Here is a 17,426-nt window from a genome sequence, read left to right as displayed (position 1 = left end):
GGACGGTCACTGCTCCTCTGCTAATGAAGTTGCATCAGCAGAAAAGGCTTCAATTTCCGCGGCAGTATCAGAATCGGACCTCCGCTGGTTGGTAAAGGGTTGTCTTCTCCGATGAGTCACGTTTTCTGCTCCATGGAACGGATGGACGTTGCTGTGTCAAGAGAGAAACATCAGAGAGAGAACACCCTGCAGCCATTGCTGGGAGAACACAAGCCGGTGAGGGCAGCGTTATGGTCTGGGGAGGTTTTCGTGGCATTCTCTGGGCCACTCATCCACGTGGAAGGCACTCTCCACCGATCTGTGTACAAACCCATCCCTGCAGATCCCGTACACCCCTACATGCTGATGGTCTCCCCCGGGGTAAATAGGATCTTCCAGCAAGACAATGGACTTGCCACACGGCTAGAAATGTCCGACATTGGTTAGAAGACCATGACCAAGACTTCCAAGTACTACTCTGACCCCTGACTCTCCAGACTTGAACACAATTGAGCATCTGTGTGACCACCTCGCAGGTCGTGTTTGCTCTATGGACTTCCCCCCCACCTCCCTCCAGCAGCTGTGCGATACTCTGCAGTCAGGATGGCTCCGGATACCGGTGACCATCTACCGGGACCTTATGGCGTCACTAACAGTCTAGCTGCCTAGGCCTCATTCACACGTCTGTATCCAAATCTGTGTAAAGGTGGTCAGTGATGCCTCCGTGAAGGATCCGTGTGTCTGTTTTTTGCTGTCCGTGTGCCATCAGTATTTCATGGCGATGTGCAGCTGAAAAAAAATAGTTTTCATTGCATCTCTTCCTGATTCGTGAAACAGGGATCACCTCCAAGTGTCACGGCTTGGTGGTAGCTTGCCGTGAGACTTTCACAGTGCATGGTGGTTGCCGGTGGCAACGTGGTGTTTGTTATGCATGCGTGTGCACTTCCCCTTTAAGGCCGTTCCCCTTCCCATTTCTGGAGTCTATGGGGTTAAGGTGTGTGCAAGGTGGAGCTGGGTGTGGCCTCTTGGCGCTTATTGTGAGCCTGAGGTCAGATTGTGTTCAGTGTCTTGAGGAGCCGGTGCTATTCCACCTGCCCAGTCCTTGAGGGCCACCTTATGGGACATCAATGTCACCCCTTTGTGTCTGTTGCTGAAACCGTACCTCACTTGTTGTATGTTTGGGGTTTGTTGTTATGTCTGGTTTGGGGTTTCATGTCTGGCCAGTTTGGTGTTTCAGGTCAGCATGGATGCCAGACATATCCTTTGTATGTCCTTTACCTTCGGAAGGGAGTCCCTAGAGTTCCCCGGAGGGGGAACTACAAGCAGCGCAGCCTGTTGCCGCCATGGTTTATGCCGCATGGTGGTCCAGGTACTAGATTCTGTGTTTGGTGTTCGTGCTGGGTCCTGCCTGGTGTGTGTTTTGGGCCTATGCGCGTTACCAGGATCCTGTGGTAGCGGCGTGGATGGCTCGAGTTCCTGTTGCAGCTGTGTCAGGTAGGTGTCCGTGTTGGTCCTGTTGGCAGTGGTGTTTTCTGCCTCTGGACACTTATCTGTCGTGTCGTCCTCTGCTGGCGGCTTTCTTCCCCTTTGTTGCTAGGACTGTTGGAGACTCCGGTTCCTCCGTGTCTTGAGGGAATCGGTTGTCTCCACCTTCTGACGCCATATTGCAGGGACCATTGGGGTCAGTAGGGCCCAGGTTCGAGAGTATGAGCCCCCCTACCATCGAGGGCGGCTCATGCAGTCAGGAGGTCAGGGATAGGATTTAGGGATGCTTAGTTGGTTGTCAGCTCCCTTTTTTCCTTGTTTCTAGGCTTAGCTGCTTCCTTATTATCCCAACATTGTACGGTGGGGGGTTTCCTCCGCTCCCCACCGTGACACCATGGTTTTCTCTGACCCATAGCCTATAATGGTCGTGATGGATTAGTGAAAGAGGACAAAATAGAGCGTGCTTCTGTGCTAAAATATGGATGTGTAAATGCACACATTATAATGACTGGGTACATGTGCTGTCTATGGAGAACATGTACAGCACATGTCCGTGAATCACTGACGTGTGTATGAGGCTTTACTTGAGATGGCACCAGGCCCACTGTAGGAAGAAGGCCTGGTCTGATGAATCGCATTACGTCATGTGGACAGCCATGTGTGTGTGCATTACTTACCTGGGGAAGAGATGGCGCCAGGATGGTAAGAAGACAAGCCGGTGGAGGCCTCTGGGAAACCTTTGGCTCTGACCTTCATGTGGAAACCCTTCATGCACAAAGAATTCAAGAGTTGACGGTTCTGCAAATTCTCCAGCTCTCAATCCGAAAGTAGTCTGATCCGTGGAGGGCGCACTTCATCACATGCTGGACTTTTAGAATCTGCTAGAAATGTACTGGTACCAGATACCACAGGGACATCTCTAAGATCTTGTAAAGGCCATGTCTGGAAGGCTAATCAGCGTATATAATTATCACAGATTACATACAGGCTCGGGCAACACTCAAGCCTGTGATCTCCCAGCAGCAGAGAGACGTGATACCTTACTTATGGGACAGTCACATTGGTGAGAGCAGGTTATCCTAACTCAATAATGGAGGGTGAAGCACATGAGTTGTGGACTCCCAAGTGACATTGGCCATAGTTATGGAGGCCGATAGGGTCAGGACACCCATTATGGGGTTCCTCAGCTTTTGAACCCTTGCTCCTCTACCAACCTCACATGTCCGATCATGTGGAGATCCACCAGCATTAAAAGAAGTCCGCTTGTTACCGGATAATGTCCCTCCCCGTGCTCAGGACTCCGTCGGCTGTCAAAATATTTATTTCTCGGGTACAGCAAGTGCCCACGTTTGTGTTGGAAAGATGCTCCATTATTAAATAGTCTGACCGTCTCTATGGTCACCGAGGGTCTTCTCGGCTGGTGAGGATAACAATCAGCCCATGGAAAATAAATGATCTGTCACCGGAGCATAAAGGAGGTAACATCTGATGCAGACCAGGCTGCAAACTCACAAACATATTTTCCGAGTGGTGTCGTTTCTGTGCGTTTTTGGAGGAAACCCAAATGATTTCTGGGCAAACAACCCTTGACGGGCAACGAGGAGTGATTCTGGAATTATTGGACAGGGTCACGTCTTCTCTTGAATTGTTCCTTCCTCAAGTTACTTTCGTTGCTGTTTGGGCGCTTTGTTAGTGACAACTAGGGCTGAAACGATTACTCGAATTAATCGATTTAACTCAACACAAAAAATTCCTCGATGCAAATTTTTTGCATCGATGATTCGTTTGTGCCATGTGACCACGGAGTGTGAGAGAAGAGCTTGCTGTTCCTAACGCTCCGTGGTCACCCGCCTGCCCGCACAGCGCTGCACTGGATCCTGAAATACACGCATCGTCGGGACATTTTAGTTCACTGGCGTTGCAGCTGGGCACTGATGGCAGGAGGGGGAGTGGGGGAAGCTGGTGGCATGGGGGGGGGGACTGGTGGCATGGGGGGGGGGGACTGGTGGCACTGCCGGAGAAACTAATTGCATTGGAGGGGGAACTGAAGTGGAGCAACTGATGGCACTGGGGGGGGGAGCTAATGGCACAAGCGAGGGGGAACTGATGGCATGGGGGGGAGACTGATGGCAGGGGGGCTGATGAGTTTTTATAGAAAATGTTCTTTTTAATTAGTTTTTTTTTCTTATTCGAGTACTTGATTAATCGGTAGAATACTTGATTGCTAAAATAATCGATTGCTGCACAACCTTTAGTAAAGTGATCTTCTTTTTTTCAAGGATTACTTCACCCAACATGTCAAATTCCTTAAATTCCTCATCGGTGTGTTATTTCTGCCTCCGGTTCATACCTGTAGCCGACATACTATTTTTTTATTTTATTTTATTTATTTATTTTTTAAATCCGACGCTCATTAGGAGCACAATGCATATTTTAAAGGGATTGTCTCATTTAAGACATAGGTGTGGGTCCCATATGCCACCAATCCCCAGAACGGGACCCCCGATGTGAGCGGAGAGAAGTTGCGCGCACAGTGCATCCTGAATTTTATTTCTTTGGTATGTCCGAAAATAGCCGAGTGCGCTTGCTTTGCTATTTTCGTAACTCCCATAGACATGAGTGGAGAGCATTCCGCGCATGCGCAGTGTACTCTCGTTAATTTTCGGGCACCCATTTTAGAGATGGGTGCGGTTCCCACCTCTGAGACCTGACTTTGATGGTGTATCCTAGCAATATGCCATCAAAGTCCCAGATGAAACAACCCCTTTAAGTATGACGGAGGATGAAAATGAGGTTGTCGCAGCCCCGCCCCATTTATAACTTCATAGGATAGTAATATGGTTAATGTTAAAGGGAATCTGTCACCATGAGGGCTCATGCACACGGCTGTTGCTCAGCCGTTCTGTGCATTGGAGACTGCAAATTGCGGTAGCCAATGCATGGGCAACATCGTTGTGGTTTGCACAGACGGATGCAGACCCATTCAACTTGAATAGGTCCGTGATCCGTTCGCATCGCAAAAAAAGTAGTCCATGCACTACTTTTTTTTTTGTGGTCCGGGGTTACGGAGAGAAACCCCACAGAAGCACTCCGTAGTGCTTCTGTGCGATACGGTGCCTCCGTCCCGCATCAGACCTTCCGGATTGCGGACCCATTAACTGTGATGCGGTGCAAAAACGGCCAGGCCCCTATATTGCAGACCCGCTGTTTGCAGGCCTGGACGGCCCTGATCGTGGACTATTACCTGCTGTAATACATGGTCCCTATGGAGAATACATGAAGAGATGACTTTATATATTTGTGCATCTTTCTCTATTCACTTCTATGGGAGCACACGACCGTACCATAAACTACGGATCCGCATTTTTTTTGCGGACCCCTTGACTTCAATGGGTCCATGGTCTGCATTTTGCTATAGGACATGTTCTATCTTTTTGAGGAGCGGACATACGGGCGCGGAAAGCGCATGGATCATGTGTGCGCTTTCCGCCTCTATATGTCCATTCCTCAAAAAGATAGGATCTGCCTGCAAAATGCAGACCACGGACCCATTGAATTCAATGGGCCTGCAAAAACAATTGCAGACGGCACACGGACCACATACTTATTTTGCGGATCCTCAGCTTGTGGACCACAGAACAGACATGGTCAGGTGCATGAGGCCTTAGCTCTGCAAGCATGTGCAGCCACCAATGTGCATGGTTGGGGTACACAGATACTGCCCATGTTGCATCCTCATTTTTTTTGTGGACCTATTGACTTCAATGGGTCCGTGGTCCGTATTTTGCCGCCGTGGTCATGTGCATGAGACCTTAGCCGGCCAAGCATGTGCTGCACCCATGTGCAGGGTTGGGGAACCCGCTTTCTGGGGTGCCTTAACCCTTTCAGCTCATTGTGAACTGGGTTAGCCACTGAGGATGGAGACTACTTCATTATCTGATAGAATATCCCCGTCTCCGCTGCAGATTCTTAGACATTTCAGAGTCTGGTAAAACTGGGTGACGACACTGGGAGCGGCAGCCTTAAGGCTACTTTCACACTGGCATTTTGGCTTTCCGTTTCTGATATCCGTCATGGGCTCTCACACGCGGTCCAAAATGGATCAGTTTTGCCCTATTGCATTCTGAACGGAAAAGGATCCGCTCAGAATGCATCAGTTTGCCTCCGATCAGTCTCCATTCCGCTTTGGAGACGGACATCAAAACACTGCTGACGAAACTGAGCCAAACGGATCCGTCCTGACACACAATGTAAGTCAATGGGGACGGATCCGTTTTCTATGACACAATCTGGCACAATAGAAACCGGATCCGTCTTGGCTATGTTAAAGATAATACAAACGGATCCGTTCTGACGGATGCATACGGTTTCATTATCTGAACGGATCCGTCCATGACGGATCCGCACAAAACGCGAGTGTGAAGTATTACATTGCATCATGTCTGCCTCTGGTCGGTCGGATTAGACTCCTCCACCATACAAAGCTGCATCCAATATGGCAAGAAAGTTGGCTTGTCATAAGCTTTGCCCTGACTTGTCTACTGCTGGGTGTGACCAGGTAAACCTTGTCTTGATGAGAGCTGTAATCACAGGGCACGCCCCTCCTTGTAATTCGTGCTCCGGGCTACAAAATAATAGATATGCTGACAGTGCCTGGAGGTGCAGGACACCTGACTGACTGTACTCCACCTCTGCAACCTGTCAGTATAGTGCTCACGTTGAGGATTCTAAGGGATAAACTCATCGAGAAACTAAGACGTAAGACGGTGCCGTATCCAGTTTATATGTCGGGGTCCCTTAAAATGACACTGAAGTTTTAGCTTTCCGATGATGTGGGAGTAGATATTATTGCTGGGGTCCATGAGCTGGGACCCCCTTCACGTGGATCCAGAGATCTCCCCATTCATTGCTCTGTTAGATTCTCTTCAAACTGTCAGCTCAGGGGTGTGTCCTTTCCCCCCCCCCCCTGCAGCTCTCTCCCTATCGCAGCTCAGGGTTGTGTCCTTTCTGCTGCAGCTCTCTCCCTATCGCAGCTCAGGGTTGTGTCCTTTCTGCTGCAGCTCTCTCCCTATCGCAGCTCGGGGTTGTGTCCTTCTGCTGCAGCTCTCTCCCTATCGCAGCTCAGGGTTGTGTCTTTTCTGCTGCAGCTCTCTCCCTATCGCAGCTCGGGGTTGTGTCCTTTCTGCTGCAGCTCTCTCCCTGAAACTTTTACAGCCTCTAACAGTAGATACAGCTGGCGACAGTTAAAGAACGGAACTGAGCATGTGCGACCACCTCAGTAGGTGGGTTACTATACAGATTAAACACCAGGAGGCGCCATTACCATATATTGGCATAAGAGAATATCTCAATACTGGAGTATTTTTGTACTAGTAAATTACAAAAATAACTAGTTTTTTCATACTGAATTATACTAAAATAATACAGTATTATAACCTCTTTAATTATCATTTTCTACTATGCATTTCAATTCCTCCCCACTTCAAAATCCCTGCTTGCTGTCTGCGAATGGAATCATTCTTGTTTACATGCGGAGACTGTGTAAATTCTGCGCTGGAAATCCAAGCAAATGATATTCCGCTACATGGGGATTGGGTTTTAAAAGATCTATTTACTTTTAGTGTAAAATAAATAAATAAATAAATAAATCAGTGTGGAATTAAAGGGGTTGGGCAAGATTGGCAAACCCCCCTACTTAGCCTGGACCTGGGAAACGCTTCCCGGCGCTGGCTCCCCGCTCCTTCTCCTTCCGGCCTCCCTTGCTGAAAATATCCGGTTTGACATCGCCCGCAGCCAATCACTGGCTGCGGCGGTGATTGGATCCCCTTGTGTCATGTGACCATTTGTCAAGACGTAAGGGGATCCACGCAGCGGAGCATCACCGGCAGAGTGGAGAAGGAGCGGGGAGCCACCTTCTCCCTCCCCCATTATTGCACAACCCCTTTAAAGGGAACCTGTCACTGGGGACTGGATATTGCGGATGTGCTAGCGGCCATCTAGCAACCCATGTCCTCTGCTCTATACATAAAATCCCGGTGACAGGTTCCCTTTAAGGGCACACGGTAAACTTTATAATATGTCAAATCGGATGCAGATTTTCACTGCAGTACTTTTACCCTTTTGCAACACATGGAATGAAATTTCTCTCAAAATCTGCATGTTGCAGATTTCGCAAGAAATCTACACGTGCAATGGAAAACGTGCAGATGCCCACGACCTCGGTCATGTGTTTCAGCCATCCGTGGTTCCCCTGACTCGAACTGACTGCATCGTAGTGTCCTCTGTGGTCACGGATCTATTGTACTGTGCTCACATCATCGTGTTATACGGCGGGATATGTCGCTGCCTCCTGTTGGCGACGTACGTGAAAAATCCTCCAACGAGGGCTCAAAATGAGGTATTAACAGAGCCTAAAAATGTGTCAGGCCGAGGTCCAGCAGCTCTTTGTATCTTTTATATCTGGTCCATTAATCGGTTCATTGTCTCCAGCCATTATCAGGGTTTTATATTGAGGCCTTGTTTGGTTGTCATGGTAACCGGCAGCCAGTACTGTGAGGCAAACACTGTGCACCCCCTCCCCTCCCGCCTCCGCTGGGTCTGCGCTTTTGCAACTCTTCCTGTTCTGCTTTCTAGAATTTCCTGCCTTTTAAAAAAAATAAAAAAAAATTTGTTGCTCCGACAATATTAAGGTCCTCGCTACCACCAGACTGGATGTTACTTTTGCTGTAAATGCTAAGGATGTATTTAAACCCAGCAACTAAAAATCTCTTCCGTGCATCCGAAGGGGGTGTTTCTGCAGTAAGCACATAGATTGGGCAAGACCCATTAAGATGAATGGGACAGTCGCAGAAATTTCTGCAGTACACATATGATGTAATGTCTCTGGAGGTTATATCAGTGCTGGAGCGTTATAAGAGGAGCGGCTGATATCAGTCACATATGATGTAATGTCTCTGGAGGTTATATCAGCGCTGGAGCGTTATAAGAGGAGCGGCTGATATCAGTCACATGTGATGTAATGTCTCTGGTAGAGATGAGCGAACCTCTGTTTTAAGTTCGGCGTCTAAAGTTCGGGTTTGGATTAGCGGAGAATCCCGATCTGGAACCGGATATGGATTCCGACTTCCGTTGTGGTCCGTGGTAGCGGAATCAATAATGGCCGATTATTGATTCCGCTACCACGGACCACAACGGAAGTCGGAATCCATATCCGGTTCCAGATCGGGATTCTCCGCTAATCCAAACCCGAACTTCAGACGCCGAACTTAAAACAGAAGTTCGCTCATCTCTAGTCTCTGGGGGTTATATCAGTACAGGAGCGTTATAAGAGGAGCGGCTGATATCAGTCACATATGATGTAATGTCTCTGGAGGTTATATCAGTGCTGGAGCGTTATAAGAGGAGCGGCTGATATCAGTCACATATGATGTAATGACTCTGGAGGTTATATCAGTGCTGGAGCGTTATAAGAGGAGCGGCTGATATCAGTCACATATGATGTAAAGTCTCTGGAGGTTATATCATCACTGGAGCGTTATAAGAGGAGCGGCTGATATCAGTCACATATGATGTAATCTCTGGAGATGTGTGACATAGTAGTGATCATGGGGGTCAGTCAGGATTCTGCACATTTTGTTGTCTCCCCATCCTGATAACAGTAGAGCTTTCTGCTGCCGTTATAGTGGTCGGTATAACATGTACATGAGAAGGATTTTAGGTTTTGTTCCCTGTTTTCGGAAACTTTATAATGGCACCTGAAAGGTCGGGGCTCTCCCTGTTTTCTTTCTACGCTCGTTATCTCCTCATCTTAATGTTTTATGTTAACTGAGACGATTCCTGTGAAATGTCATTTTTGTCTCTTATCAGTCTGGAGGCGGCAGAACTGCGAGACTTTATTGTTATATGGTAACGTGAGGACAGCGTTCAGACTGGGGCTTTACGGTATGTTCACATATGGGAGATACTGTGACACAGTGAAGGGTATTGTCTGGGAAAACGGGTATCTTCCTCCCAGCGTGTGCTGCTGGACTGATTGGCGGCCAGGTGGGGTCAGACACCGGACTGGATCTCAGGTGCCGATCCGGGGTTTTGGCAACACCTTTAAAAGACAGCCGGGGTCAGCAGAGGGGGGTCTCTGTGTTGGGATCTGAGGCTTGTGCCGAGTTGGAAGGCTGAGACCCGGGTGTAGGGGAAACATACCTCCTAAAGCCTGCTTATGGGCGAGGCAGAACTGCCGCAGGGTGTGAACTAACACCCAGGAGATAAGGTGACCTTCCTGCTTTATGAACTTTTCGTGTGTGTGAACAAACACCAAGGCTGCAAGCGACTTGTGTTTTGTGCTATACCTTATGTGTGAATAAACACGGACGTTTTGCTTTACCAACTGGTTTTTGCCTCTGTACTGCGTGCGCTTATCCTGCCTACCAGAGCGAACCCCCCCCCCCCCAAAAAAATAATTATATATATATATATATATATATATATATATATATATATATATATATATATACTTTTTTTTTATCAAAACTGGTTGAAAGGAAAACTGGTTTAGTTGCCTATAGCAACCAATCAGATTGATCCTTTCATTTTCCAAAGGAGCTTTGAAAATTGAAAGGTGTAATCTGATTGGTTGCTATGGGCAACTAAACCAGTTTTGATTTCAACTAAACTTGATAAATCTGCCCCATATTTAATTCCTGGCGTCTGCTGGAACTGGCATGTGGTAGATGATGAAATATAAAAATTTTGAGGGTCAATAGAAAAGTATAAAGGGTTAAAGGATTTATCAAAACTTAGTGTAAAGGAAAACTGGTTTAGTTGCCTATAGCAACCAATTAGATTCCACCTTTCATTTTGCAGAGCTCCTTTGGAAAATGAAAGATGGAATCTGATTGGTTGTTATGGGCAACTAAGGGTACTTTCACACTTGCGTTGTTGGCTTCCGGCAATCTGTATGCAAACGGATACCATTTGTAGACGGATCCAGATGCGGATCAATCTCACAAATGCATTGCAATACCGGATCCGTCTCTCCGCTTGTCATCCGGAAAAACGGATCCGGTATTTATCTTAACATTTTTAAAGGTATGCGCAAACTGCAAAACCGGATCAGTTTTTCCGGAACACTTGGCGTGGTGAGCTGGCTTGGTGGGTATATAAGGTGTGGCGAGCTGGCTTGGTGGGTATATAAGGTGTGGCGAGCTGGCTTGGTGGGTATATAAGGTGTGGTGAGCTGGCTCGGTGGGTAAATAAGGTGTGGCGAGCTGGCTCGTGGGTATATAAGGTGTGGTGAGCTGGCTTGGTGGGTATATAAGGTGTGTCTGTGATGGGCTCTCTGCGCTCACATCCTTCGTTGCTGTCATGGGTAAGGGTACTTTCACACTGGCGTTGCTGGATTCCGGCAGGCAGTTCCGTCGCCGGAATCCAGCATCTTTTTCACATTTTTTTTAAAGGTCTGCGCATGCGCAGACCGCAAAACCGGATCAGTTTGGCCCTAATGCATTCTGAATGAAAAAGGATCCGCTCAGAATGCATCCGTTTGCCTTTCGATCCGTCTCCATTCAGCTCTGGAGGCTGCTTGCAGCGTTTTGGTGTCCGTCTGACGAAACTGAGCCAAATGGTCCTGGCACACAATGTAAGTCAAGGGGGGCGGATCCGTTTTCTCTGGCACATGCGCAGACCGCAAAACCGGATCAGTTTTTCCGGAATTTTGGAAGGAGAAAAAAAACTATTAAAATAAATAAATAAATAAACCTCTGATGATCTGGAATCTGCCAGCCCCTATTAATTTTGATTAGAGGAGCGTCCTCTCGGCTAAGCTGTCTTTTGAAGTCCCATTATAGCTTGCGGTTGTCAAACCAGCACCTGGATCTGAATACGTATGTACCGTAATTAAAAATGTAAAAAATAAAATGTATATAGCATCTGAGTTCTTTACTGAAATCTATCTTCTAGCGCCCCTACTGTTTTTTGTCTTTTTGTTCTTTCTCTGTCCACCATGCTCTGTTCTATGCTTCAACTGTCTCCCAAGCTGTGATAGAGAGAGAGCTGTAACAGGAAGGACACCCCCCCCCCCCCTTCCTCTGTGTTGCAGCAGAAAGGACACTCCCCCTGAGCTCCCAGCTTGGTAGAAATGTAGCAGAGAAACTGGAGCGATGAATGGGGACATTTCTGGATCTAATGTGAGGTACAGGGCTGGTTCCATCTTGGGTAGAAAGAGTCTTTCATGTACTACTGTATATGATGTTTGATTTTCATTTTTTTACTTTAATTCAGGAATAACCCTTTCTAAGAAAGTGCCGGGTCATCAAAGGCGTCAGTGGCGGCCATTGTTCTGCAGACTCCACATAGAGCATTTATCAGCCACTCGGAGTAATGACGGCCATAATTGATGTAACTTGTAAAATTCCTTTAAGACCCTGTCATCCTGATCGGTTCTGATGAAAGGACGCCCGATTATTGGCGGCACATCTCCCTGTGTAATCAGGCCATTGCAAACGAGCGCCGATAGATGTTATCTTCCCTCTGCGCTCACACTGCCCGAGGATCGAGCAGTGTACCCCCCCCCCCCTACTCCAGATGCGGCATCGCTTCTAGATTGTTGTGCTTGAATTTGCTTAACATTCTTGGGAAAACCACAAATTCTCAGATGGTATCGCCGCACGCTGAGTGATAGACGACTTTACTATTTTTTTATTTTTTTTTTAAAAGCACTCTTGGAATTCTGTCCACACTTGAGACGCTGTGTCAGGCTACTTTCACACCCGCGTTTTGGGCGGATCCGCCATGGATCTGCAAAAACTGATCTGTTACGATAATACAACCGCTCGCATCCGTCATGAACTCCATTCAAAGTCAATGGGAGACGGAGTCAATGGGAGACGGCTCAGTTTCGTCAGACGGACACCAAAACGCTGCTAGCTGCCTCCAGAGCGGAATGGAGACGGATCGGAGGCAAACGGATGCATTCTGAGCGGATCCTTTTCCATTCAGAATGCATTAGGGCCAAACTGATCCGTTTTCGGACTGCCTGCGAGAGCCCTGAATGGATGTCCTAAACGGAAAGCAAAACGCCAGTGGGAAAGTTGCCTCAGTTGGAGATCAGAGTGTTGGTCACATGACACAGCTGAGGATCAGAAGGGAGGTTATAACTCGCAAATACAGCCGCTGGGGAAAAGACTGGCTTCACTACAACTTACACCATGTAGCTTTCTTAAAGCCAAGAGAATATACATTTTGCGGGAGGAGTGCCCCTTTTAATCATGACCCTGAAATCTGTAGCTTTTCCAGCGGTGGTTGCAGGGGGCGTGCGCATCCTAGACGGAGTTGATTATTTGACCGTGTAATTTGTTTTTTTTTTATAACAATTTGTGCACCCTTTCCTCTTTCATCCATTGTTTAGTTTTGGGAAGCTGGGTGACAACCAATGCGGCTCATGTTAGCTTAAAGGGGTTCTCCGGAGCTGCCAACAACCTGTCCTCGAACGTGATCAGGACCGGTGGTCTCCACTTGCAGAGCTGCCTTAGGGGAGTGAGGGGACATGTACACTACATACTGATGAGGGTTCCTGGCAGGCTGCTCAGCCGTCTGACCACCTGGTTGTGCTGGGAAACTGCAGTGCCCAGCACAGTGGATATCTGGGGCACCACTACTGCACAGGGAAGTGACACAGCGCTAAAGAGGCCTTGCGACTGCGAGGTCACGCCCCATCAATCATAAAGGGGTGGCACTGTACGAGCTGGGAATACCCCCTTTTAAATCTCTCTCTCTCTCTGTGGAGTAGAATCTAGGAGATCTATTGCTGAAACGCCAAATAGCTATTCCTTTCAGGGAAAAACTTTTTGACAACGAATTGAGCTACCATAATGGCTCTGGCGAGGGTTGTCAGATTCCTGAATATCCATCAGATCTGCCTAGTGTCCGATGGAGATAGGAGGAGTGAGCAGGGAAGTGGCTGACTGTAGCCGTGGCACCCTGTGCAATATACTGAAGGATGTGCAGCTCTGAAGCACCAACTGCTGCTCTAAAGAGGGGAAGTCAAAAAGCCGATGTTTGTCACTTTAACTAAACTGGAAACCTGTGGAACGGAGAGCTTCTTAAAGGGAAAGTTTTGTAACTTTAGGATTTACTTGTGAGATGGGGCCCAACCAATGGCTCATTCGCCTACTGTTACCTCTTGTATTTTATGCCTTATTATGTTATTTCTTTGTGTTTTCTTAAAGCTCTTTTCTTCTGTTCTTCTAGGAAGCGAGGGATAGAAGTCGTGCAGGTGAGTCGGATCGCACCCTGTTCCTTTTTACCAATTGCATTTGTCTTTGCTGTGTTTTTTTATTTTATTTATTTATTTATTTATTTTACCCGACTTCTCCTTTACTGAAATGCATGGAAACCCGTACGTCCAAACTGAACAAAACTTCTGCGGATTTGCAAGCGGCAGATGAACAGCATTGTGCAGTAGATGAGATCTCGAGAAACCTCATCTGCATGCTGCGGGGGAAAAAAAAATCTGCAGCACAAATTCACCTGCGCTGTAGATTTTAACTCTATGCCGTGTCCGTTTATGCCGTGGATTTCACCCAGAGGGCAAATTCTACTTTATAATCTGCATATATCTCATGCAGATATTTACCGCAGAGTTGTCGGCGTTGGATTTTCTATGCTGTGTTACATCCGTGCAGAAATATAATTTGGTTTTCTTATATGCACGTTGCATTCCTGTAGCTCTGTATATGCAGTATGTCATGTCGGGCCATTTATAGCGCCCAAACTTGTGGTCACTTTAGCGGAGTTCCTATAATACAGTGGAGCGGGAAGTTTTCCCTTCATCAGATTACTGTACAGAGCTTTATGTAGAAAAAGACACTTCCAATAATGTGGTTGGCCATACAAGGTATGGTCTTAAGCCAGCAGAACAGCGAGTGCAGCTCTGGAGTATAATACAGGATGTAACTAAGGATCAGTACAGGATAAGTAATGTATGTACACAGTGACTGCACCAGCAGAATAGTGAGTGCAGCTCTGGAGTATAATACAGGATGTAACTCAGGATCAGTACAGGATAAGTAATGTATGTACACAGTGACTGCACCAGCAGAATAGTGAGTGCAGCTCTGGAGTATAATACAGGATGTAACTCAGGATCAGTACAGGATAAGTAATGTATGTACACAGTGACTGCACCAGCAGAATAGTGAGTGCAGCTCTGCAGTATAATACCGGATGTAACTCAGGATCAGTACAGGATAAGTAATGTATGTACACAGTGACTGCACCAGCAGAATACTGAGCGCAGCTCTGGAGTATAATACAGGATGTAACTCAGGATCAGTACAGGATAAGTAATGTAATGTATGTACACAGTGACTGCACCAGCAGAATACTGAGCGCAGCTCTGGAGTATAATACAGGATGTAACTCAGGATCAGTACAGGATAAGTAATGTATGTACACAGTGACTGCACCAGCAGAATAGTGAGTGCAGCTCTGCAGTATAATACAGGATGTAACTCAGGATCAGTACAGGATAAGTAATGTAATGTATGTACACAGTGACTGCACCAGCAGAATACTGAGCGCAGCTCTGGAGTATAATACAGGATGTAACTCAGGATCAGTACAGGATAAGTAATGTGTGTACACAGTGACTCCAACAAACAGTCCTGTGCACACCGCGTCACAGATGCAGACCCATTCAGTTGAATCGGTCCGCAATCCGTAAGGTTGGTACGGAACTGGGGAACAGAAGAAGGAACGGATTGCTTCCGTGGAGTTTCTCTCCGTGCCTGCAAAACAATAGAACATGTTCTATTTTTTTTATTTATGTTTGCCGCGTGCGGACGAATCACAGACCCATTCAAATTGAACCAGGGAGCTCAGGATGGACAGAATTCTAGAAGGGACAGCATTTTCTCCACTTGTAGACGAGTTCTTGATCATGTTCCGGATGACTTGTTCTTTCAGGAAGAAAAAAAGTTATATTTGCATTTCCTTTCATAATTGTTTATCTCGCCTTCTCGTGCCATCTTGGAAGGCGGAGGGGCTGGCAGCTTCTTTATGCCCTGATAACAAAAGAACTTGTATTCAGACGCGGCAATCTTGAGCTGCTGTTAAGTGACAGCTGGACGCGCTGCAAAAATCCATCAGCTGCTGCCGAGCTCTGCAAAATGTCAAGTTTTCTTTTTGTTTTAGAGTTTAGATTTTTTTTATTTTATTTTTTTTAATGCTATTTTTTAAAGGGAGACCTGCATGTGGGGAGCTGCCAAAAAAATAAAATAAAAAAAAAGTTTTCTTCCTCTGGCTAAATATAAGCGTTGGGAAGCAAACACACATCCTGGGGCCCCAGCGATTACAGATGCCAGGTTGAAAGTGAAGACTGACACACAGAGCAGCACTGAGAGGGGTCGACGGGGATCCCTTGTGATCTGCAGCAAGTTATTGAAAATATGGTCAGTTGCTCCTCAGCACCAGACTGTTTGTATATTTTGATGGATCGTCACAGTGGTTGCAGTCTGTCACTAAGGAGCAACTGACGCCATAGTAATTATCACGTAGCGCATCTCGGAGAAAGTGCAGAGACTCTTCAGCAGTGCCGATGTCCGTCAGGGTCCGCAGGAAGCAGGACGGACTCTCCGGTCCATGAGTGGTGGTCGTCACCCACCATCTGGAGTCACAATATCGCATAGGACGAAGCAACAAAAGAAAGGTTTCAGCTTCATTTGCAGGTTGTCAGGACATGGCTGATGTACTTGGTATTACATTTCATCATCATCATCATTGCCAAAATCACTGCTTGCTGTCAGTGTGTGGAATGTCATAAAGTTGTAACTGTATTTAGGTGTAAGCGAAATGTTCTCATTTACTGACAGCAAGCAGAGGTCTTCGGAATAATGAAAGATTAAAGAACACGATAGAGGGAGAGAGGCAGTGTATGTATAATGTCTGTATTATTTCAACCAGTTTACATTCCCTGTGTCCTGCGGCAAAACAACATTCTCCTATATGGTGTCTAAGTTATACATCTTCCTGTATATAGTGATATGGACCATGCTGGTATAACCTGGGCATCTCCTGTATATAATTATATATGTACAGCTGGTATAAGTTATACATCTTCCTGTATATAGTGATATGGACCATGCTGGTATAACCTGGGCATCTCCTGTATATAATTATATATGTACACCTGGTATAACCTGGGCATCTCCTGTATATAATTATATATGTACAGCTGGTATAAGTTATACATCTTCTTGTATATAGTGATATGGACCATGCTGGTATAACCTGGGTATCTCCTGTATATAATTATATATGTACAGCTGGTATAAGGGTTTTTTCACACCTGCGTTCTTTTCTTCCGGCATAGAGTTCCGTCGTCGGGGCTCTATGCCGGAAGAATCCTGATCAGGATTATCCTAATGCATTCTGAATGGAGAGAAATCCGTTCAGGATGCATCAGGATGTCTTCAGTTCCGGAACGGAACGTTTTTTGGCCGGAGAAAATACCGCAGCATGCTGCGCTTTTGGCTCCGGCCAAAAATCCTGAAGACTTGCCGCAAGGCCGGATCCGGAATTAATGCCCATTGAAAGGCATTGATCCGGCCTTAAGCTAAACGTCGTTTCGGCGCATTGCCGGATCCGACGTTTAGCTTTTTCTCGATGGTTACCATGGCTGCCGGGACGCTAAAGTCCTGGCAGCCATGGTAAAGTGTAGCGGGGAGCGGGGGAGCAGCATACTTACCGTCCGTGCGGCTCCCGGGGCGCTCCAGAGTGACGTCAGGGCGCCCCACGCGCATGGATGACGTGATCGCATGGCACATCATCCATGCGCATGGGGCGCTCTGACGTCATTCTGGAGCTCCCCGGGAGCCGCACGGACGGTAAGTATACCGCTCCCCCGCTCCCCACTACTACTATGGCAACCAGGACTTTAATAGCGTCCTGGCTGCCATAGTAACACTGAA

The 17,426-nt window shown here is 47.0% G+C and overlaps 1 protein-coding gene across 1 annotated transcript in view; it reads left to right on the top strand.

Annotated features, from left to right (window-relative positions):
* ITPK1 (inositol-tetrakisphosphate 1-kinase) overlaps positions 1–17,426 on the top strand; it is a 96,467-nt gene that overhangs the window by 11,995 nt on the left and 67,046 nt on the right. Inside the window, exon 3 of the mRNA XM_044272624.1 lies at positions 13,708–13,732. Within this exon, the coding sequence (XP_044128559.1) occupies positions 13,708–13,732 (25 nt within the window). The remainder of the gene's footprint in view (positions 1–13,707; positions 13,733–17,426) is intronic.

This window comes from Bufo gargarizans, chromosome 11 (genome assembly GCF_014858855.1).
Source record: "Bufo gargarizans isolate SCDJY-AF-19 chromosome 11, ASM1485885v1, whole genome shotgun sequence".
NCBI classification, from domain to species: Eukaryota; Metazoa; Chordata; class Amphibia; order Anura; family Bufonidae; genus Bufo; species Bufo gargarizans.
This window is presented reverse-complemented; position numbering and strand designations above follow the sequence as displayed.